Genomic DNA, 24,941 nt, shown 5'->3' on the forward strand with positions numbered 1-24,941 from the left:
AACTTCCTACATGAGTTAAAAAGCAGCGTTGAGACTGGATGCAGTAACTCATCTGAAATTGAGAAACCTGACCATGAGGCATGTATGAAATTCAAGAAATAAATCAAAATCCTTATTAGCCATCTCTGTTGGTATAGAGACCTACAGTATCACACTGTGAAAAGACACTCTACCCACAGAGCTGCACAGCACCGCTGGTTTGCAGCAGAGCTGCTGAAAACATTAGTCAGTTAAAGGGCCACTTATAAAGAGTAAGTGGAGGGGAGTGCAGGAGGGAGAGCCAGAGTTGAAGGGCATAAAGGGGGCAGGGAAGTCACTGTTGAGCAGATAGAGAGGCTGACAGAAGAGTGGCGCAAGCTGAAGAGGGGAGTGGAGTGTGAGGTGGAAGGAGGGGGGTGACAAATAAGAAAGGAGGGGGAGAAGGGGAGGAAAGAGGGGGTGAACCTCCTAATAATACATAAATAGGCGAAAGAGGACTTGGAGCCTTGCAGTCACTCCTCCCGACAGCCACATCAACTGCTCTCCTCTCCCCCTCTCCTCACCTCCAGCCTTCCTCTCCACTCATCTGCTGCAAACCTTCATTCATCTGGAATCCTGAGAAAAACCAGTGAGTAATTTCCACACCACACTGTTACCCTGAGTCTGACTGTACAGAGACCCTTACAGTCAGAAGACTTCATGTGTTACTCTGCACAAACTGATGGAGCATCCTTTTTACAGGCTGCTGGGAATTTTATGCAATCATACTGTAAATGACAATATATTCTAGGTAAGCAGGAGTGACAAAGAAATGTGAATGCAACAAAATTTTGCACTGGAACAGCATTAAGATTCAATCCATATCCAACATCAGATAAAAAGCAGGAGCGTTTGTGAGAATGCCAAGCCTACGCATGTATCTTTCATGTACTTAACAATTCTTTTTGACCTAATTGGTAAGGCAAAATACTAAAACTGTGTAAAACCCTGCGAGCATGCTGTTCAGGGCATGTAATGGAATTAAAGTCATACCACTGAGCCATGAAATCCACACCAGATGAATTACTGATAGAGTTCAGATTAGTTCCAGTCTGGAAATCAAAATGATGTTCCATCACTGATGGAAGATATGATGAAATGTAAAGAGTCACTGGGCTGCAAGAGCAATACTACTCTTGCAACAGGCATCTTAATAAATGTCAGCTCTCCTGCTCTCTTCTTATTACAGTAGGGAAAAAAGCAGAGAAGGCTGAAGTGAAAAAAATCTAACTTTGACTCACACGCTCCACTTTTTATTTGTCTTGGTAAGCCTTGTCAGACACAGAAGCATTTACAGATGTAAGAAAGAATAATAATAGCTAATTCACAAAAGCTGTTTCCATCCGTGTTGCAAAGAGGATTTGAGGCAAACTTGTTGTATCACAGGAAATATACATCAAGCTTGTTTCCATTAACTGGTTCCGAGTTAACAAAGGAGCCAAAGAGCCATCAACAGGTGGTTAAGTTTTGCACGGTGGTACAGTTAAGTAGTTGCAATCCAGGAACAAAAGTTTGAGGAGGAGGTCACAAATGAAACCAGTCGTCTTGGTCATATACGTGGGAAACACTGGGAGTTCTTTGGGAATTAGGTTGTGATTATACTGTCATGTAACAGAAGATAGACCATGTTTATTCTCTAGAAGCAGAAACATCTGCTCGTTTATGTGATCAGAGATTAGGGTAGCACATCTGCTGCATGAGAATTGATTTACATTTTTATCTCCCCTGTGTACAAAAAATAAATACATAAATAATCAAGAAAGACTAATTAAGACTAGTTTGCAAAGTTCCATCAATATTTTTTATCATATGCAACTTACAAAAAACATGGCAAGGAAGTGAATCTGTACAAAAAAGTGATGATAAGAAGTGCTGAGCATCAAAAGAAGGCAGAAAATAGTGTGTAGTGTGGAGAATGTATACAACCAGTGTACATTTACAGCTGAGTGACTTAACTTGATAACTTTTCTCCTTTCTTTCCCCTCACTTTTATATGTGTCCCTCAGATCCTCCATCCTTCCATAATCTGCCCCTATCATGGACATCACAAAGAAAGCCCTCTCCATCTTTGAGGCCCTCTATCACCTGCTTGTCTTGATGCTGACACTGGGCCGTGGCATTAATTCAATGCCTGTTCCTACTGATGTTCCCATGTGCACTGCCTCAGAAACAGCTCAGTATCGCCTAGCGTTTACTGGAAAATGGACACAGGCAGCTTTCCCTAAGCAGTATCCTGTCTATCGCCCCCCTGCACAGTGGTCCAACCTTATAGGTAAGAGCACCAAGGGCTTTCTTGCTGTTCCTTCTTTTTTTAAAGAAAATGTGGATCAGTATTCTGATGTTACAAAAAGCTAACATAAAAGTGTTGTCTCCTGGCTCATTGTTAAATCCTTAAATAGGATGGTGGAATACATACAAAGCCAGAGGAAAAATAATGATCTGATTGGTAAACTGATAAGAAAATTCCTACTTTTTAAAAAGTAGAGAGGATATTCTTGATTATTTGTAAGAAATAGATAATATAAGAAATAGTCATATTTCTGCGGGAATATTCATTCTGAATAATAGATTATTTTAAAAGTCTGTCGTCACACAACTCATTTAACGTCCCTCTGAACAGATGTATATAAACTGAATATTACAGACTAATACCTGCTGGACCATTTATTTCAATACTCTCCTTTCCTCCCTCTCTTCTCTAGGGGTAACCCACAGCTCTGATTACCACATGTGGCAACGTAATGAGTTTGCCAGCAATGGAGTGAGGGAGTTTGCAGAAAAAGGCGAGGCCTGGACGCTCATGAAGGAAGTCGAGATGGCCGGCGAACGCATCCAAAGCGTTTATGGGATCCTCTCCGCTCCTGCTGTTGTGGGAGGCACAGGCCAGATGAACACTGAGTTTGAGGTCTTCGCCAGGCACTCCTATGTAAGTCTTTCAACAACTGGCTTCCTTCAGTCTAGGTCAGGGCACTGAGTACATGAGAAGAGTTTTACTGACAGGCCAGCAGACATAACAAGATAGTGTGATGCTTTCTTTAGCCAGCATCAAAGGCTTAAAACATTTCTCAACAAATCTTGAAAACCACAGGACTTGTTTGGTCCAAAGATAATGTTTTTCTTTGAACCTTCTTATGTCGTTTTAAGCTTCAACACTACTAATGAAAACGTAATACACAAATGGCCTGACAAACAGGTACATACATCACACAGGTTCCAATCTGAACAAATAACAAGCTAAGAGTTTGAAAGGAAAGATGAAGGACAAATGGAAAAAACTACCACTCACTTGCAACACTTCTTACATGTTGAACATTGAGCAAACTTACTCTGGTTGAGGAGTGAAACCTTTTCAGCCATAGCATAAAGGAACATATTCTAAGCACATTTACTAATGTTTAAAGTCTAAATAAGGGTTTTATAAGCTTGTTTTCAAGTAGATTAGGGTGAACTGAGCCCTCAAAAACTCCTATGTGAACTTATGTTCTTTAAGGCTGTTTTGTAGCCATGTCCCAGCAATGTCATAGTTACAGAAATAAAACCAGGAATTTAAAACTAAACAAATTAAATACATGTGGCAAGCCTGAGGGATGCCTCTTAAAACTATGTAAAACTCAGCAGCAGTTTACTAGAGAAGTTTCTTCTAATGAGTCTCTGGATAGGATATATTAGGGACATATTCTACATTTAATTTCAAAGTCCATTACTGTGCAAACCAAGGACGATATTATCATGTACACTCACACCTTCAGTCAATTTAGAATGACCAACTATCCTAACATACATGTTTGTGGATTGTGGGGGAAACTAAAGCTCTGCAGGCGATCCATCCAAGAAAACTCCACACATAAAGAACCCAGCCAATCCACCAACATTCAGACCAACAACATTGTGGTTTTGAGAAGAGACAGAGGATGTCACAGTAAACTAATGCACTATATATCACTTAAAGGTGCCTGAAATGAGTGTTTGGGGATGAAGACTAGAGGGTTGGAAATGGACAAATCGGGGGGGTGGAGTTAAAGTGAGGATACCTGTTTTTACTCGAATGGAATCAAATTCATGTTCTTTGCTATTTATCTATCTATCTTGAATTGAATTAATCTGTTTAAATTCCTGATGAATGCGAATGTCCACTGAAAAAACTTAAATCATACTGCAGCTTCTATGAAAATGAAAACCAGATCAACAAATCAACCCCTCAATTTAGGCTTTAACTCATAGTTATGATTAATTTGTTAATCTCTCTTCTTATTCTCCTTTTTCTCTCTACCTCAACCTCCTTCCCTAATCTATATTTCCTCCCTCTGCAGCTGTCATTTATTGTGCGGCTTGTTCCAAGCCCAGACTGGTTTGTGGGTGTGGACAATATTGACCTTTGTGATGGAGACCACTGGAAAGACAGTGTGACGCTGGAGCTTTTCCCATATGATGCAGGAACTGACAGCGGGTTCACCTTCTCTTCTCCCAACTTTGAAACCATTCCGCAAGACAGAATCACACAGGTGAGCCAAAAGAAACACTGCTTCAGTCCAAAGTATAAATCACATCCCGTTCAAGTGCAGACGCAACTTAAAATTTGTTGGTTTGATCGTTTTTGCTTTGCTGCTTTGACAAAATAGTATTATGAATATTGAGATTTGCAATATCGGCCTCTTTTTAAAACATTATCACTTCCTAGAGTATCTGAGCTTAATCTATAAATAGTGTACAAAACATAACTTATCATCGGCTAAAACTGGTAAACTTCTCACCACAATGACACGTTATTCCTTGTTCACTGTTCCCTTCCATAGATCACCTCCTCCTTCCCAAGCCATCCTGCCAATTCCTTCTTCTACCCCCGCCTGAAGCACCTACCACCCATTGCCAAGGTCACACTGACAAAAGTAAAGAAGACAAATCAGATCATCAGCCTGCCAGTGGAGCCCACCCAGTCCAACCTTCTGCCGACGGGAAACGAGATTGAGGACAAGCTCATAAGTAAGTCTGCTAAAGAAAAATATGCAGAATTACCAGTACTCTCTTCATACCAAATACGAAAAAAGTAAAAGCATAACCTAAAAAGTGGTGAACTGATGAGTATGAGGCACAAACGTATGATGCAAAGTGGTAACACCAAAGTACATCTTAATACATTGATGAGTCTGATAAATCAGCACTGTAATAAAACAGTAAAAGGGCTGCTTGTGTGTGTGTGTGTGTGTGTGTGGTGGGGGGGGGGGTTACTACATAAAGTGCAGGCAGGACTTTACAAGTGCAGGAAAGTTGGATGAAGTTCAAAATAATGATTCAAAATCACGATTAAAACATGACCTTCAAATGTATCACTATGTTTAAACAAAGTAATAAGATTTTTAAAAAAGCATTTCAGCATACAATAACGCGCAATAAAGACTAAGATATATTTCACGCTTTGCTAAACTCAGAGTTTAACACGAGGCTAGGAATCTGTCTGCTGAACTTACTCATACAAGCATTTGGGAAAAATTACAGGCCACACACCAACTCCATTACTTCCAGCCAGAAACCAGTGAGGCCAACTGGGTGCAGGGCATCAGAAAATGCCAGGGGCACATCTGGCATCCAGCAAAACTGGCAAAATATAAAAGATTGATTACTTAAAGGACAGCTTTATGAAAACTATATAAAATTATGTACAGCAGCATTCAGGTGCTGACATGAAATGGGAAACAGAGATTTCAATCCATAAGGTTGAGCTGGAATGAATTAATGTTGATTTTCAGACTATTTCACACCCTGTCTTGCTGATTAGTGGCAATAATAAAAAGTCAGACAACAAGCACAACAAGATAGTAAAGGAAAAATACAAAGGGCATCTCAAGCTCCAACTTAGGCCAATAACACAGCAGTCAAGACAGTCTTTCTGTATGACTTTTGTTGACAGAAAGAGAAAAATGACATTTTCTAAAAGCACCACAAAACTCTAAACAGACGACTTGACTAGGAAAGTTTTTTTTAAGGAAAAAGGACCAGACACCATGTCAACCTGGCAAAGGAGCAAACAGTGCGGTAATCAGATTCAGAGATGAGTGTAACCATAAAGCTTTGAGTCAGCGTCACAAAATACAAGCCCGTTTCCTTGACTACCCATCAACAAACAACACAGAGTGGCCAACAATCTGTTGGGGTTTCCTGCCCTGCTCCCAATGCTCCATCCTGCCCCTCCATCTGTTTACCCTTTTAATTCATATCTTCTATGTCCTCTCCCCAGAGCCACTGTAAAAGCTTTCCTCAAAGATTAGCAATTGCTCACTGTTAATTTTATATATGAAACACAGCCCTGGTAAAGAACAGCTTTGCTTCTTACAACATTTTACCAACTCAACACTCCTGTTGAGTGTCTGTTGGACATACAGAATGAAGGAAGATGTCAAAATCAGCCTTGACTTGATTCGTACTCAATCCCTCCATCCATGCAGCTTCCGTACCACCTCTGATCCTTCTGCTTTTCTACTTTTTGTCCCACAACTGTGATTCATATCAGCTGTACTCACAGCTCAGTTTCCTAATGTAGTTGAACAAGTTCATGATGTAGGTGAAAGGGAGAGTGAAAGCATAAAAAAAGAGCTAAAGACTCAAATTATTATAACTGTAATTAAGATAACTGAAAGAAATGGCAAAGAAACCTGCACTTTTCCATTCACTGCAATTTAAGTAGAGGATAAAACCCTTACTTATTGTTCTGTGAGGCAGAGTTTTCCTGACAAACAGCAAGCACAGTCAGCAGAAACTCACAGAATTAATGAAGGTTAAATAAAATCTGAAGTAACTCCAGAAGCCCAACCACTGCCAAGAATTTAGAACAAGAGGCTTTACTGCACAACCCAAAATTTACTGTAAGTCCCTATAATTTTTTTATTTGCTTCTTTTAAAGACAAATAACTGGTGCAGGAGCAATGGTTCCCCCTATCATAACATGTGCCGTTTCTGTATATCTAAAGTCATAAAAGGAAACAAAAACCTGATCACAAATTTCCCAATCACAAACACAGTATGTTGTATTTAGAAAGGGAGATAACAGAAAGTAACATTCCAGACTTAAATGTTATGTGATTATCATGATTCTCAAACTCTTCTGTTTGCAGATACTCCTCTGGATTGTGAAGTGTCAGCATGGTCTCCATGGGGCTTGTGCAAAGGCAAGTGTGGAGACTCAGGTGTGCAGCACCGCACACGCTACGTCATAATGCACCCTGCCAACAATGGAGTGGCCTGCCCCCTGCTGGAGGAAGACAGGAAGTGCTTCCCAGACAACTGTTTATGACTAAGCCAGAATAGGAGGAAGAATAAAGAGAGAAAGGAGAGGAGAAAGAAGAAAGAGAAGAAATGCAAAAAAGGGAGGAAGGGACGAAGACGGACAAGCAACAATAAAAGATCTGCTAGATATTTACCTGAAGTATAGGCGTAAAACTAGATTCCTTTTCCCTGGCAAAGCCTGTTTCGGTGGAAATGTGTAGTATACCGATTATTTGTTAATTAGGGAGAGAGTGACTGCAGAAAATCCTCCTCAAATCACTTTGATAGATGTGATAGTGCTAAAAAGGTGTAGTTTGACAAAAAAAAAAAAGCTATTAGACATCTCTTTAGTTTTGGCATCTTACCAAAAGGACTGGGGATATGACAATGTGGTTTTAAACAAACAAATCCCATTATTGCACTCAAATTGGGTTTGATTTGACACTTTAAAGATCACAGATTTAATGTGAAATTATACATTTAAAGTCCAATAATTTCAGATTGGGGGTAAGAACATAATTACCCAACAGTTTGATGGGAAAATATTTCCAACAGAAAGGTTTCCTAAACAATGTTGCATATAAAAGATGTTTACAGACATATTGTGGTTGTTTTCCTGAAGAAAAAGAATATATTTATTGACAGGATTTTAACCTGTGATGTACAGTATATATGAAATCTGAAAGTAATAACTAGTATTCCTACATGTTATATAGATATATGTCTAAGAAGTGAAAATACAGTTTTGTAAAAACAAAAAAACAAAACAAAAAAATTAAAAATGTATGTTTTCTGTACAGGTCAAATAAAATGTGAATATATATAACATGGGATTGTGAGTTTATTGAGTATAGTTTCTTCAGTATGATTTAGCTCTACGACAGTCAAAGTTAGCGTCCCTCTGCTCAATGCTATGTGTCACTTTTAAATCTGGGTTACTTACATTTGACCTGACAACATAACATCAAACATCAGGGCTGCAGGACCAAACCGAGAGAGAAGAGAACAAATATGAACCGAATGACCTGAAATCATGTTGCAGACAGGATTCACCCTGAGGAAGTGTTGGTTACAAAAAAGGTAAATGTGCTTCCCTGCTATTTAAATGTGAAATTCAATTCAAACTGAAAGAGCTGACTTGATGCTGTGAAATCCATTGCAGCACACGCAGGCAGTAAAGCATAAATCCTATATACTGATCAAAACCGCTACTAAAGACTATCTAGTTTTCAGAATAGATTTTGGGGCAAATTGAAGACAACAATAATCTTTTAAAGCAACACTGGATAAGTTTTTGAGCCTTAAAACTGAGCGCTTCTGACTCGTTCTGAGGTGAACTGACCTGTGTTTTGCACATTTCCGGGCCTGAAACTGAACTGGAGCGCTCAGGTGCTTAGATACCGCAGTTTGTGACTTTGGTTTCCAGCTCTGCACCACACCTTTTCACTCGATGGTGTCTTTTTAGCCTCCTAAACATGGCAAAAAATTCATGAGTATGTCTGTATTTGCTGGGCTCACACTGAGACAGTGGTGTGGCATCCCCCAACTGCAGGTAAAGCCAAAGAGCAAATACACTGCCAAATATTCTAGTGTTATTTTAACAGGGAAATACACACACACACACATATATATATGTTTATTGCAAAAATGTTCGCAATGGCAGAATAGAATGTATTGACTGAGAAAAACACTAAGTTAAGTTATTCTAGAATAAATAATTTATTTCTGACACAATATCAATTCATAGTCATTAAAAACTTTATCAACTGTGTGAATGATAGATTAAACATGGTATTAATTTACTGTTGATATTTCTGTTACACAACTGAAGTGTGGGTGGAGACGGAAAGCAGGCTCACTTCAGACTTTTGCAGATGCTGAACATAAGAAGGGTTCATTGTGTGCGGAGGAGTTTACATTTTCAGCAGCTACTTCTTTGGTGAACATGTGGCAGCTATGATGTGCGATGCTTTAGATAACATTTCCCACTCAAATTCCACTAATATGAGGACACTTTTTGCATACAGTCCAGCTCAAGCACCAGCCAACAACCATAAAGACAATGAAAACATTGCTGGCTTTGCTGCTTCACTTTAGTTAAGTTTAGCAGAGCAGGCATTTGATGGGATCATGTCGATCCCAGGGACATACTCAATATCTGTGCCGATAAATATTTGTGTAAAGAGGGTCTTGATGCTTATTCCGAACTCAATAATAGCCCCCAAAATAAAATACAACATCAACTTTGGAAAGGAGCAGCTGGATGTTTACTCATTGGTGCAGTGTCTCTTTAACACCTTTGTTATTGGCCCACAGGTCAACCAGTCACAAAACAACCAGAATGTCTCGTCCCATAAAGAAGCATCTGTGAGTTTCTCACACTCCAACTGTCCCCCTTACAGCCTCCCACTTTAAATACATGCTACGGGGCATGGATGTTTTCTGATGAAAGACATCTGAAACGCGAGTTAGAATTTGCAGATCTACAAAAATCTACTGAAACTAAAGGCCAAACATTTGGTGTATTACAATCTAATCGTTCGTAGTTGACCTAAAATGGGTTTGCAAGGCACTGGCTTTTTTCTCCAGTGTTACCTAATGTTGGCAGCAGCTATGTATTTTGATCTTGGAGAGCAAGAAGAAAAATGCATCATTGAGGAGATTCCTGAGAACACACTGGTGACAGGTGAGTTGGTGACATGGAAGAGTCCTCCAGAGTGTCGTTTATGTTCTCAACTGCAGCAAAAAATGAGTCAGATTTCAAATGTGTATGCAAATTGTCATTTATTGTGAATTGCCATGTAAGGTAGATTAACTTTTGGGACAGAATTGTATTACATGGAAAGCTTGGCTTGTAAAAAATTATTTGTTCTGCCCTTCAACAATAACCAATTACCAAAGAAATGCAAAGAACCCTCCATGCACTGTATGATCTGCTTACTGTACTCACACACGTTTCCGGAAACTCGATCCAAATGTATATCAAGTTATCTAATTTATTCTAAGCATATTATCATAGTATCTTTACCACGCCAAGATGCTACTTGCAAATGTGTCAAGCTAATGGTTTATACCACAGCTGTGTATGTTATAGTATATTCATTCAATTACAAATCAAATATGATGTAATCTTCTGAAATGCAGCAAAACAGAAACATGAGTCATATGAGGCATATTTCCATTAACTGTTTAAGAATAAAAAAGCAAGGCTGTGTGGCAATACAGGTTACGGTGCTAGAGGTTAAAACTTAATAAAAGTAGTTGTGAAAATAACCCTGCCGAGGTAAAAACACAAAAAAAAAAACATTGCAGACATCCATCACAGGGCAATGGAGAGAGCTCTTCTTCAGGAATTATTGTATCATATTTTACAGGACATCAGAAGTGCGTTTAAAGCTCAGTTATTATTTTCATTGCCTCAAATCAGCATCAAGTCTTCTCCATAACCTGCAAAAACCACCGCAAGTAGGTGTACAAGCTTTTTTGCTAGTTAGTGGAGAATTTTTCCATTTTAAACCTTGCAAAGGGAACCCGGCTAATGTCTGCACGTGTCTCTTACCTTCAGCTAACTTCCTGTTGGAGCCTTGGAACCTGAAGACAAAAGTCAGCAACTCTCCTCACCTTGGTGTCACTGCGACAGTCAGAGATCCAATGCAGGAGGTACTGCACTCATAGGCGAGGTTTATCACCACACAAAGGATCACTCAAACGTGTTTGATGCTAAATTAAATCAGAAGCCAGCTTGTTGAAGAATCCAAACCAAAAACTTGGCATAATAAATTCAACAGTGTTACTAATTAACCACTTTGATTCACATAAACATCATCAATCTACAGTAAGCTTAGATTTCTGTCTCAGTTTATTCTTTCGTGTTGCAATATTGTCCCAGACAGCCAGCTTTTTGTCCACTGATGTGGTCAAATTAAATCAGAAAAGCCTATAACTAAATGGAAACCAATGGACACAACCAACATAATAAATAAGCAGATACCAAGGATTGGTTTATTATTTTCGCTTCCACTTCTGAGGTATTAGTCAATGAGAAAAAACAAACAAAAAAAAAAAAACTGTCTTTTCTTCTCTACAGATAGTGATGTCCAAACGTTTTGGAAAATTTGCTAAATTCACCTTCACATCTCATGCCTCTGGTCAGCACTACCTGTGTTTCCAAACAAACTCCACAAGGTTTTCTGTCTTTGCTGGAGAAAAGCTGGTAAGACACGCAGAAAAACAATCCATACATATACAACATTGATAATGTTTGCTAAATTTCCTCCAATTTGTTTTACAGAAGCTACATTTGGACGTTCAAATGGGAGAGCATGCAACTGGTTCCAATGCTGACAAGACCAAAGACCACTTGAAGACTCTTGAGGACAGTCTCAGTCACCTCATAGGTCAGATGTTGCACATCATCAGGCAGCAGGAGTACCAGAGGGTAAATTTTGCAGCCTCGTCTAAACTTGACTTAACAATCACATCATTTGACAGACAGCAGTGCATCACAGAACATCAAAAAAGGATGGATGCTGCCAGCCTTAGTTTTAGCATGCCACAGCTAAAGCAGAACACCATTCATTACAGGTCAAATTCAATCTTACAACATGAGACTTTGTCTAACGTTACCGAACTGTGAATTTACAGTGCATCACCTTTCAACAACTTCATGTCTCTTTCCTCTGTTACATGCCGTCATTCAGGAGAAGGAGGACGTGTTTCGTCAGATCAGTGAAGAGACCAACAACAAGGTGTTGTGGTGGGCTGTGGTACAGACCTCCATACTGCTCTCTGTTGGTTTCTGGCAGATGAAACGACTCAAAGACTTCTTCATCGCCAAAAAACTGGTGTGAATCTGAGCTCTCATCTGTCAAAGGCGTAACTCATAGTTTATTCTTAGCACGTCCTGTCCACACCTGTGCAAAAGCCAACCTTTTTGTAAACTGCAATGAAAATGTCATATAGCCAAATGAAAACACCTGTTTTTGCCAAACAATAAATGAGGTGGTAGAATGATGAAGTCTGAAAAATATATGCAAAGGTTTGACAAACTAACAGCTGTTTCTGAATATTGTGGACAGTGTTGCCAAAACTACATTTGATTACTCCGCTGTCTTTCTTCGTTGTTGTTATATAAAAAAAAAAAAGTTAATACCGATATGTCAATAAGAAAGTACACCCTTTTTTAATTCTAAGATTGACAAACTTTTACCGGGTTTTCAAATTAAGTAAATACAGTGTCAGATGAACAACATCACATGCTATATTGCACTGTGTCAAAAGCCAGGCCAAAAAGTGTGTGAAAAACTAAGTACACCCCATGATTCATTGCATGAATTCTATTTAGTTAAAAGCACTAATTTCCTGTATGACATCAGTTCATTATCACTGTGGAGGGATTTTGGCCCACTCTTTTTTCCGACAATTTCTCTTAAGTTAGCAGGCATTGGCTAATCCACCACTCTGATTGGCTAATCAACCACAACATTTCAATCAGTTAGAGGTCTATACTTTGACTCAGTTTCAGCCTGGCTTCAGCTGTCAGACAGATGGCCTCACATTTGACTCTGGAATACTTTGGTATCCAGAGGAGTTCATGGTCAACTCAATGACTGCAAGCTGCCCAGGTTCTATGGTTGCAAAACAAGCTCAAATCATCAAACCTCCACAACTTTGCCTGGCATTTGGTATGAGGCGTTTGTGTTGATAATGATGTCTTTGGTTTTTCTCCAAACATGGTGACATCCTTTACAGTTAATATATTTCAACTTTGCTCTTGTTTGTTTACAGGACATTGTTCCATACGTTTTGTGTGACACATTCCTTTGAGAAAAGAGGCTTTTTACTGGGAACCCTTCCAAACAAGCCTTACTTGTTTAGTCTTTTTCTAATTGTACTGTCATGAATTTTAACATTTAACATGCTAACCGTGGCCTGTAGAGTCTGAGATGCAGCTCCTGGGTGTTTTGCGGTGTCTCTGGGCTGTGTACAAGTCTAACCTTGAGGTGAACTTGCTGGGACACCCATTCCTTGGATGACTGTCAACTGCCCCAGATGATTTCCATTGGTGAATAATCATTCTCACTGAAGAATGATTAAAAATTATTTGGCCTTATATGACCATATAACCCTTCACAGCATGACTGCCAGTAACAATTGTTTCCCACTGCTGATGTCTCTCCTCCTTATCTTAAAATACATCTGAATCCACCAGACCAGCAAACTGAAAAGACGTCTGTTTTCACACTTATCCATGATCAAGTAATCAAGAGCATCTGATTAGCAGCAGCTGGCTGACACTTACCCTCTTAATTCCTACGTGTTTTTAATGTTTCTAATGTATAATTTCTTTTTCACCTGACCATATGTTGTTTTTGTATAATACAGCCTCATAACGCCATTACTATTAAATCAAATATGCTAATTACTGCAAAACCCCAAATTGTACTATACAACTACGGTAACAGAAAACAAAACTACATAGAAATATATATATTTTTTTGTTGTTACTTTCTATTATGCGTGGTATCACTTCATTTATTACCGTACTTACCTGGCATGAAGCTGGTTGCTTGAAGAGCACGTTTGTACCCTACTTTAATCTGGCAGATCCAATGTCATAGCTGCACATGCTTGTATTAAGCTAATTGCTTTAAATGTTAGCATCTATCAGTACGTAACATTCTGACGTCGCTACGTGTTAGTTTAAAATGAATTCGCAACAGGAAGTCTGTAATAGCTGATATGACGGTTTCAGCAACACTTTAGATCATAAACTAATAATCATCTAAAGATTGAAGTTAAGATAAGGTTATCTATTTAAAAACATCGCTAAATCTACACGTAACCACCTCGGATACCTCGGTGGTTTAAACGAGTTTATGCTAAGTTAGCATTTAGCTTCGCCAACAACGGGAAACCACAGGTAATGCGATCGTTGCCACTTCATTGTAAACAACGGTTTCCCGTATATTAAAAACTACTGCAAACACTAAATGAAAAGAATAATATTGGCAAATATTTTAAGCACCACGGTGTATAGAAGTGGCGACTGAAATATCCCTTCCTTAAATTTATGACCACAACAAAACGTAGTATTATTGGTAATTAGCTAGTAAACTTAATGCTAATTTTATCTACTTGCAGGTCTTCCAATGTCTTACTGGGTCTGCTGCAATTCCTGCTTTGTTTCCCCCAGCACTGACCGCAAACTGGCTGTGACCACCTGTGGCCACGTCATATGTAGTGTCTGTTATCAGAAAGGTAGAAAACTGTCTTTATAGAGACGCAATCAACCCACTAACTAGTGTACGCATATATTTATGAACACCATCTGCAACACTGCTGTGCTCCAGCAGCGCTATCAAACAGGGACATCTGTTGGGCAAACAGTGATATTGCAAACCTGATTGCTCAGTTGTACCTTCAGTAGCTCTGAAACTGCCATATTTACATGTCACAGGGGAGTTAAATTGAAAGTCAGTTTTACTATGTGGCTCATGTTATGGCCTCAAATTAAATATGAATGAAATTACAACATTCAATACTGGTCAAGGGGGGAATAGAAATACTCCTAATGGTCCCTTGGTCCCACTTTGGGAACCACTGATCATATTCGTAAGTCACAGGTCAGCTCCTGATGGGTCCCCTCTCATTTAAAGTCCACTTGCTGTGGGTTACAAGGCGAAGCGGGTTAATAATTAATGTTGGCTCTCAGACAGAAACGCTTTTGGAAGTACTTTTTTCAGTTAATGTATTGGAATCAGCCTAAGCATTTCTTCCACTTAGAAGACAAAATTACTTTTTGTCAGTATATACAGTACTTGCAATCTGTCCTTCAGGCAACCAAGACGAATGTTTGATATGCAGCTCCCGATGTCAAGTATCCCCACTCTCTGACAAAGTAAGCACCTTTTTTTCCCACGTCAGATTTCTCATGAAACAACTTTACATATAATAACGTAAAAGAGCAGGCCATTGTCATTTCAAAATCCTGCTTTTTTGCAATGTCTTTGTTTCAGAGCAGCTCTGATGTGAAGGCCTTGTTCTCTGACATCAACGTTGTTGCAACAAAACACTTAGCAGAAATCAGCAAAGTTAGTTCACCTTCTTCACTCGCATCTATAAGAATTGATAATAGTCATTCGATAGCTCTGAAAATAGCTGTCGCATCTTACAACGCCATATTGTTCTCTGTTATCAGTATTTGAATTTGTTGTTCTGAGTCTCAGTAGCGATGCTCAGTATCAGCTGTCTGTTTTGCAGCACAGACTTTACATACGAGCACGGTGTCACCTCTCTTCTACCTCTCTGCAGGTTATAATGTTCCAGGCAAGACATCAAAAGAGGCTGTTGACGCACTATCAGCAAAGGGTTAGGGGCATTTATTTTGAATGAAACGGATGCTTTTTTAGTGTTTGTGATATTCTTTTGAATTTTAGTGTTGTTATAAAGTATATTTTGTCATTTTAAAACCTGAAAGACCCGATCCACCAACTTCTCTTATAGTATGTTTTAATCGTTGATGAAGATTCTCAGTCATCCAGGTCATGGTAATCATAAGAGCCAGTGACTCAAACGACACGTTGGTCAGGGTGTTCAGTGACACGTGTGACTGTTGCAACCCTCTCTGCTTATAAGCTGATTCTAGTTCAGAACTGGAGAAGCCTTTCGGATGAAAAGTGAAACGTCTACAAGATCCAAGATCTAAGTCAAAGTCAAAATGATTTGTATAGCACATTTCATGTACAAAACAATTCAAAGTGCTTTACATAAAAATAAAGGTATTGCAGAGGGGAGTAGAAAAAGCATTAAAAATATGTAAAAGAATATAAATTGAAAGAAATAAAATAATTTTAATTAATTAAAGCAAGCAACAGTCTAGATAAGTTAAAATATACTGTGCAGATTTCATGCATAGACACATGAGAAAATAAATGTTTTTAACCTGGATTTAAAAATGTCTACATTTTAATCTCCACTGGCAGTTTGTTCCACTTGTTTGCAGCATAACAGCTAAATGCTGCTTCTCCATGTTTAGTCTGGACTCTGGACTGGACCAGCTGACCTGAGTCCTTGCATCTAAGAGCTCTGCTGGGTTTATATTCTCTGAACATATCACAGATGTATTTTGGGCCTAAACCTTTCTAGGATTTGTAAACCAACCATCTGTAAACTTTTAGAATCTATTCTGTGACTGTCTGGAAGTGTAAAGATTTTAAAACTGGTGTGATGTGTTCAGATCTCTTAGTCCTGGTTAAAACTCTACCAGCAGCGTTCTGGATGAGCTGCAGATGTTTAATGCTCTTTTTGGGAAGTCCAGTTGAAAGACCATTACAGTAATCGAGTCTACTGGAGATCAATGCATGGATGAGTTTCTCCTGGTCTTTTTGTAGAGAAAACCTTGAATTCAATTAGAGAAGAAGTCCAGTTGCCCTTATTCAAGCTCTCATGATTATGTTTTAATTACTCTTCGCCTCTACAAAAATACACATTAATGTTTCTGATGCTACGTTAAAGTCAGCCTTAGTACATTTTTTCTTTATTACAGAATGATAAACTAGAAGACATATTAGTCAAGATGAAGCAAGAAATGCAGCAGATGAAGAGGTGAGTGAAATCCATGCGTTTAGAACACATTCACACGCAGTACATCTTTCTAAACTGGAGCTCATAACAAGTTGGGTCCATTTTTTTTCTCCTTAAAAGGAACCTGAGTGAACAGGGCGCCTACATAAGTCAGCTGGAAAACTCTCTTCAGCATCAGAGGTGCATCACTGAGTATTTATTTATTACTGTGATTGAATATGTAGCCATGATGCATGCTGATATTTACCCTCCCTGTCAGACTTTCACAAATTAAACTAGCCTGAGAAATCTTTTTATCATTATTTTCCTTGCTCTTGGCCAACAAATGTTTGGGTATGTGTCGGGTTTTTTTTCCTTTTGTATTTTGTCATAAATACAGTATAAAGGCGTATTTGAACAGTATGGCTGTTTTATCTTCAACTCTCACTAGATGTCACTCCTGACACATTATGCCTGGCCTGTTACAGTCAGAGCTGAATTCATTAAGGGGGCTAAAATAACACAACAGTTATATTTACACAAGACTTTTTATAGTCCCGTTTCAGCTCTGGATTGAAGGGAAAAAACGACTCATCATCATCTTAAGAAGCATTTAGATAGATGTTATGGTTTACATGTAGGTTGCTTCATCAACCTCCACATCATTACCCCAAAATACTGAAGCAGCTGTCTTTGAAATACAAAATAGGAAAGTAGAACGTAGAACCTGGGCACCTCGATCAAAATTTCTTTAAACATGAACAGTTTAGCGAGCAAAAGAAACAAATTAGTGCTTTGGACACTGATTAAGCCACTAAAAACAAATCTCTGTTTTTTTTTCATAAAACAGTTCCTTTAATGCTTTAAAATGCCGCAGATGTAACTAGATTTCACAAACATCGGTCAATACTTAGAATCTCCTCTCCTTTTGGCTACTTTAATCAAGTTCTGAGAACTTAATATCTTTTAGAGTGTTCTCGTTTCCTTTCTTTTATACTCTTACATTTTTTATACAAAGATACTTCAAAAGATCAGCTTCAAATGTTGTTAAAATGCTACATTTTCAACTTTTTACCTTTGAAACTTAACTCATCTCCTCCTCACTTGGCTTGATCAAGTGACATCACTTTTTTAACATTTGCATGCTTTATTTAGAGTAGCCTCTACCAGTGTCCCTTTGTTGGATTTAAGAGAGGAACTGTATGGCTGTGAACACTGTTTTGTTGGAACTGTTTAATCTTACTTATTACTCTCACACAGTGCCAAGGCGTCAACTGTGTCTCAGATCAGCCGCAATTCCCATACTCCACATGGGCATAAACCTGGTAAACAGTCTCAAACACAGCTGATTTTTATTGCATCCAAATAATTTGAACTATCTTAAAATGCCATTCACAAGAAATTGTACGGTTTGAATGCTATACTGTGCAAGCAAATTATAGTTAATGTATCATATACATTGTCTGTTCATTACATGTTTCTTAGATTTAATTCATCAGTGCAATTATCCAGTCATAATGATGAAACAAGAATGTTCACGCTATTATTAGAATACATTGTTATGACTGACTTACTTAAATGGGGGTTGGGTGACTTTCAGAAAAGAAGGGAAAGCTAACATCCACCCTCGGAAAACATAAACCCTGATGTCTTTTGGCCTGACTCCATGTTTTTTTAAGATGTATACATCTACTTCATAACCATTTATCTCTTGTCAGTAATGGTTTATGGTATATTTTAATGTGTTGCTGTATGGTGTTTGCCTGTAGTCCTACAGATTCCGTATAACTCCCCAGTTTCCTTCTCACGACACTCCTCAGTCACCTGTATGTGAGTATCATCTGTCTTCCTCTTCTTGTCATTAATCCCCCCTCTCTGTCTGTCTTTGCACTCTCTTCAGCCCTCTCTTCTCTGAGAAAATAGGGGCTATTTCACTATGAAAAAAGGAAAAACAAGACATTTTTATTCCATCAACAATGTTTAATGTTAGCTTTAGCTGTTGTTTAGATTTGCCCTGCCCTGTGGCTGTCCACACAGACGCACAGCTGAAAAAGCTTTTATTTGCTTGGGTTTTGGTAAGAATCCCTGTTGAGTTTCTTATCCACTGACTGAGGATTGATTGGGAACCTGAATTAAATAGTCTAGATGTTGTTTTATTCAATGAGACTTTAAATGCTTACACTGAGAAAAAGCAGAAAAAAATGATGGATATCAGTTGCAAACCCCAATTGCTGCAGGGCCAATTCAGCTTTTATTTGAAAAGGGAAAAAAGGGGCCTTAACTGTTAATTTAGTCACTAATAAATGGTTACTGCCAGTCAAATCAGACTGAAGAGGCCTATCTGTATCAGGAAGTTGGTATCACTACATTTCTCGTTTATTTGGGTGCACTAGAATTTATGATTATTTTGAAAAGATCCAACAGCTGTTTGTTTTATCTCAAATTTTAGACAAAATTATGTTTTCCAATCAAAGTAAAGCTATAATATACATATAGGGTCACAATCTTTGTGGAAAACATAAACGAATGAAACATTTGAACATTTCTCTGTACAGATTATCTGGCTTCATGATTTTTTTTTAGAATTTATAATTTACATATCATGTCATTTAGCGCTTCATGTGACATCAAATTATATGGGGAGTTTCAGTAATCAAAGTTCAAGTTTCAGGATTTCACTTTAAAAAGAATAAATGTTGCTGTTGAGTAGACGTTGTGGAAAAAAAGGAAACTGTTCAGGCACCTCTGTTCAGCCAGCTGAACCCAACAGAGCTAATGAAGTGTGCCTTCCTGTCTGGCAGCCCTGAAAACATGGACGTGGAAGAAAGGAGTCTTTTCAGGAAAGTGAGTGCCATTCTTTCACCCACTTTTTGTTTTGAAAGAGATCTGTTAAGGATTTACAACATCCTGATATTTGCTTTAAGAATTCGGTGCACGAGGAATTAAAAGTATTGAGGTAAGAAGCTTTTTTTTTGTCCTGTGTGTTGTTGTGTTTCAGCCTAGCTCTGCACCTAGACTGTCAATTCTCAAGCCTCCACAAGACGGACGAATGGGTAAATGCTCTGCTCCTTTTCTTTTTTGGTTTTAAGAAATGAGTGTTGTCTGAGTCAGATGCTACCAGCAACAATAGACGTGTGTTTTGTTGAAACATGAAACTCACAATAAATGTTGATAGATACATGGTTACAGACTAGAATCACATTGTCTCAGTGCTGCCATATACTGTATAAAACAACAAGCTGTTGGGATCCATGGTCAAAGAGAAGGAGGTGGACCCAAATGCAGAAAAGCAAAGCGCTAAGAGGTTGAGACAACAACAAACTGGCAAACACTAAGAGAACCAGAGAGCTATATATACTGGGAGGGATGATGAGTTGAGTGACAGCAGGTGAGTGAAACACTGAAAACAACTAGAAACTAAACAGGTGTTTCGGACATGAACACAGATACAAACAGTTAAACCCATGAGACACTAAACTCGGGAGCAAGAAACAAAAGGTAAACCGTACACAAACAGAATCCAAACTCTAAGGACTGAAACCTAAGGCGGAATTCACATAGAATAAAGCTCAAACAAAATACCAGAACTGAACCAAGGTGCTAAGAATAACTAAACCAGAGCATTGAACAAAAACCAAAGCACTGGTAATCAGAAAATTTTAGTTAACATGTGAAACCAAGAGACTAAAAGGCAAGAAAAAACATGTAAACCAAAGCCCACAAACCCTAAGACAAACATTGTGACCATCTGGGTTTTTATGGTGACTCTTTCGATGCTTTGGACATGTGGACAAACCTACATGTTACACATTTTTGTGTAGACTGGGCTGCAGATTCAGACACCAACTCTGTTGAATGAACGCGAGCACCAAATGTTCTTCGGAAAATCACCTGTTTTAATCTTTGTTGACAGTTTGAGGATTACACAGGCAGTAGTTCACCATCACCATCAATAGTTATTAAACCATTACAAAAGTTGTCTTTTGATAAGCTTAAGAGTTAAGCTTCTCAGTCCCATGTTGTGAGGAACAAATGAGGCGTGTGACAACACTAGAGGTGCTCTGTCTGTCGGGCGGTGTAGATATTATTATTATCTGTGTTACTGTATGTAAATATGTGTTCGTTGCAAATGAAAATATTTGACCAGCATTAGACTGTTGGCTATTTTAGATGCTTTACATCTATCTGAAGGTTACTCCGAAAAATGATGATATATGCCATTTACACTGGAGCTAACAGCAGCAGAGCTGTGTGCACAGGCTGTAGGTGTTTTGCCATGTTTGGTAGCAACCTCTGCGTAAGTTTGGAGAGAGGATGACTCAACCATTTGTCTTGTTCTCCTGGAGAGTTTTCCAAACGACACTGACATTAAGCTCATGTCGGGGCAGAACAAACACATAAGCCTATAATGTTGCAAATGTCTATCATACATGTTGAAACCATTTTAAGCTGTGTTATTGCTGTGAAGCATTGACCGTGCTTTCATTTCGTGTTTTCATTTGTTTAATTCATTTTTCTCCTTCTTTCCAGGCATAATGGCTCACAGGTCGTCCAACCAAAACATGCCAGCTGCCCACTCTGCACGCTCAGCCAGAGTCAGGTTGATAAATTACTGTCATTGCAGATGGATTCTTAATTATACGTCTCTTATTTGTTTATTTCAACTCCACCATATTTTCTGGGAGCAACGTCTTTCATCATGGGCTGACAAGATGCAAGCATGCTTTTATGTAGTTGTGAGCTTCTTCTTTTTTTTTTTACTCGTAGCTCAGCTACATTTAAAGGATAACTCACAATTCCATAGTTTATTCTTCTCAAAATTGGAATATTAGAATAACTGATAAAAGTAAAGCTATTTGTGAGGGTTATCAACATCAGCCGTAAATTTTGATAACTTTTATTTCGTTGGGCTCTTGAAGTAGTTACTAGTAACTAGATTATGTTAGTCATTTATGGTTCTGTTTCCTAAGAAACATGTACAGAGAAAAAAAGGAATTGATTTCTTGTTGATTTTTGCACATGGCTTCCTTGTCATGGACTATATTTAGACACATGTCTGACTCTCTTCTTTTTTTTTTGGAGGCTTCAGTTAAAAGACATCCTCAAACATGTTGCTTATTTGAATATTGTAACTGTTTTCCTCTCCTGTTTTAGTCGTTTTCAAGGAGCACCTTTGACCCCGGAGGCATCATTCAACCAGAGTTCTGTATGGACTTCTCCCATCTTCAAACCTCAATCCTCCTTCAGACACTCCATGTCTTCCCTGGTCTTCCCTCCTCCTTAACACATGCAAACACTCTCATTGATTGCATGAAGCCTCTATAGGAAGTACACCTTGTCACTGACATTTCTGTAGATGTCTCTATAGATTCTCTTAATCTAAAACAAGTCACCAGCCAGTTTGTGTGTTGGTTTTAACAACCTTTTATCTACATGTACAATTAAATGTATCCAGCTTGACTCAAATATGTCCTGTTACATACTGTATATTGATGATTTAACAAATTTTGTTAAATATACGGATCAAATAAACTGATTCTAAAGAAATTATTTAAGTCTTTCTTTTTATCAGAAAAGTCAGACCCACATGGCCATAAACAGTTAGTGTTGTCTTTCTGTTTCTGCAGACATCCTACTGAAATTCTGCTACATTGAGTTCTATGTTGGTGGCTGTTATGTAGTGAAAGGTTAGGTTATCCATAAGAATTGTTTTCAGTTATCCAGCGGAGAAACATTGTAAGGCTTTGAAACCACAAAGCCTTCTAGGGTTTTAGCCAAAGGCTCATTCTGACGTGACGCTCACTGTGCTGAACCAGCACCTGTCCAATTTACAAAGATAAACTGGGATTATGTTGTACACAAAAGAATACCTCCGTTTGCTGGCTTTTACAAGACTAGGCTTAAAGGCTGACAGGCAAAGGCTGCCATAACACTAACAAGTCCTGTTTGAAGCTATGCATTTAACTTCCCTTAGCAGTGGTTTCCACATTTTTGCCCTGCCGGATATAACTTCAGTATATATATGTAATGACTTGTTATTTCACCCTTAAAAACAGTTACAAAACAGCTGCAAGTGCAGACAAAGAGAAGTGTATCCATATAGAAACATGATATCACCTGAAGTCATCCCAGAAAGGAAAAGCTCATGCGATGAAGCGGGTGGCAAGGACACCTGATGTGTTCAGACAGGTTGATTCTTTCTTTGTAGACCTACGTTTTTACCTCTATTGTCACTGGTTGTCAGGGTGTTGAATAATGTCCATTGAAGAGGGCTCAGGTGTGACTGTGTGTGTGTTCTGGGCCTGTGCACGCAATATTCAGGCACTTAGTTGAGTGTGTGTGTTAGGTTTTTAGTGGGCCTGATCCTCTTCTTTGCTCCAGTGGGACTTGAAGTCGTTTCCTGTTTTTTAAGGTCCACTTAGAGCAAAAGGGCTCCCTGGGGCAGCCAAAGCTGTCATGGTGTCACACGTTGACAGGGAGAAGACTAAATCAAAATAATCTCTACCTTATGCACAAACACAGACACACACTGGGTGATCTGTCTTGGCATCCCCTCAGAACAGTATGTGTTTTGTGTGTCCGTTTTGTAATACTTTAGATATCACAGAAGTCTAGATACAAACATTTTATGTTTCTTTTTCATCCTCCTCTCTGTGTTACTCTCTCTTTAAATCAAACATACTCACACACACTTCTGCTTGGCTTCAGGCTGTACAAATGAGCTCTGCCACTTCAGAGAGCAAAAGAAAACTATTGTGATGTCAGCGGTAATTATTCAGCAGCATGTTCCCACAGATTGTCCACCCCTCCCTCGATCTCTCAGCCTCTCCATCCACATCTTACTTGTGAGTGTGTGTTCGTGTGTGTATGAGAGACAGCAAAGCTTCTCTTCTCTGTTAATCTGATCCAGACTTCACACTTTGTCACTCAGTATTTCAGTCTTATACCTTCAGTGTTGTAATTGTAATCCCCTCTAGGCAAGACATGACATGAAGTAAATGATTTCACACAAGAGCTATTTGTCTTTCTGAGGTGCACCAAAAGTGTTCCTCTTTAAGCCTCCAAGGCATAATCTATGATCCCAATCGCTTTTACTGTTTAATATTTTGCTAGTATTTTTTAAATTTCATTACTTGTACACTGACCCCAGACCATGATTGTAATCTGAGTTTTATAAACTAATTATCCATAGATTCTGTGTTTTTACTGTTACATTTAGTCATTTTTAAAATTTAGCACAAGACGAAAGATTAGCACCTAATTTAAATTTGTTCATTTTAGTGATTCAGAGCAGGGCGAGCCCTGATTTGTGACCCGCAACAATTACTAGATTGGTCATGAGTGGAGCCACAAGAGGAAAAGAAGACAGACATTTATGTTGCACTAAATGTATGTTTTACCTTTCCAAATCTCAAAAGATAAAGACAACCTGCTGACAGTTCACACATACAAGCTGTCTGTGATGATACACACATCTTGGCTTTAACACAGTCCAAAATGGTTTAGAACCAAGATGGACTATCATACGTAGCCCACAAAAATATCTCCATTTCTGACCCACGGATGTAAAACAAGTAATACTTTTTAATTAATAACTTTAAATTTGTACAATAGAAATATGGTATTAAATGCATTTTTCTAACATAAAATACAACAGTGCAATAGAAGTAATTTCTGAGCCATGAATTTATCCATGCATAAACATATTCTAAGTATTCTCCGAACTCTACTTTCAGTAAGACACGCCTAAAATACCTCATCTGAGAGACACCTGGGAGACATCCTGAAGAGATGCCTGAACCCCCTGAACTAGCTCCTCCTTCTGCAGAAAGGATTCAGCCCTCTAAATACTAAGCTCATCACCCTATATCTAAGGTTGAACTCAGACACAGACTAGAAAAAGATCATTTTTGATAATTTCTGTCCAGGATGTTAATATTTCAGTCAGTGCATATAATTTTAGGAGCTTTCTCCCAAACAAGTTATGGAAGAGTAGTGAGTCCAGCATTGACTCTAATACCTCTATGATACTGGGTAGGGGTGAGGTCGGGAGGCTGCAGCAATGTACAATATTCACACTCTAATGGTGCAGTTTGAGACAT

General features: G+C 38.6%; 4 protein-coding genes across 4 annotated transcripts in view; 3 read left to right on the forward strand and 1 right to left on the reverse strand.

Moving 5' to 3' along the window:
• Positions 1-24,941, reverse strand: part of fgfrl1a (fibroblast growth factor receptor like 1a) — a 136,259-nt gene that overhangs the window by 32,563 nt on the left and 78,755 nt on the right. The window lies entirely within an intron of this gene.
• Positions 426-7,392, forward strand: spon2b (spondin 2b, extracellular matrix protein). The gene is made up of 6 exons (XM_072395274.1): positions 426-607; positions 2,025-2,290; positions 2,721-2,944; positions 4,329-4,520; positions 4,812-4,998; positions 7,125-7,392. The coding sequence occupies exons 2-6, from the start codon at positions 2,056-2,058 to the stop codon at positions 7,301-7,303; spliced, it is 1,017 nt and encodes a 338-aa protein (XP_072251375.1). The 5' UTR covers positions 426-607; positions 2,025-2,055; the 3' UTR covers positions 7,304-7,392.
• LOC140318506 (transmembrane emp24 domain-containing protein 11) lies at positions 9,677-12,346 on the forward strand. Its single transcript, XM_072396337.1, has 5 exons — positions 9,677-9,961; positions 10,841-10,935; positions 11,363-11,488; positions 11,567-11,713; positions 11,976-12,346. The coding sequence occupies exons 1-5, from the start codon at positions 9,832-9,834 to the stop codon at positions 12,123-12,125; spliced, it is 648 nt and encodes a 215-aa protein (XP_072252438.1). The 5' UTR covers positions 9,677-9,831; the 3' UTR covers positions 12,126-12,346.
• On the forward strand, positions 14,427-22,335 carry rnf212 (ring finger protein 212). Its single transcript, XM_072395319.1, has 12 exons — positions 14,427-14,535; positions 15,114-15,175; positions 15,294-15,368; positions 15,589-15,645; positions 16,823-16,881; positions 16,981-17,040; positions 18,100-18,164; positions 18,609-18,669; positions 19,641-19,683; positions 19,838-19,892; positions 21,370-21,439; positions 21,994-22,335. Exons 1-12 carry the CDS (start codon positions 14,427-14,429, stop codon positions 22,121-22,123), a joined length of 846 nt encoding a protein of 281 aa, XP_072251420.1. The 3' UTR covers positions 22,124-22,335.

The sequence above is a fragment of the Leuresthes tenuis genome, unplaced genomic scaffold, assembly GCF_036924035.1.
Source record: "Leuresthes tenuis unplaced genomic scaffold, fLeuTen1.0.hap1 SCAF_11, whole genome shotgun sequence".
Classification (NCBI taxonomy): Eukaryota; Metazoa; Chordata; class Actinopteri; order Atheriniformes; family Atherinopsidae; genus Leuresthes; species Leuresthes tenuis.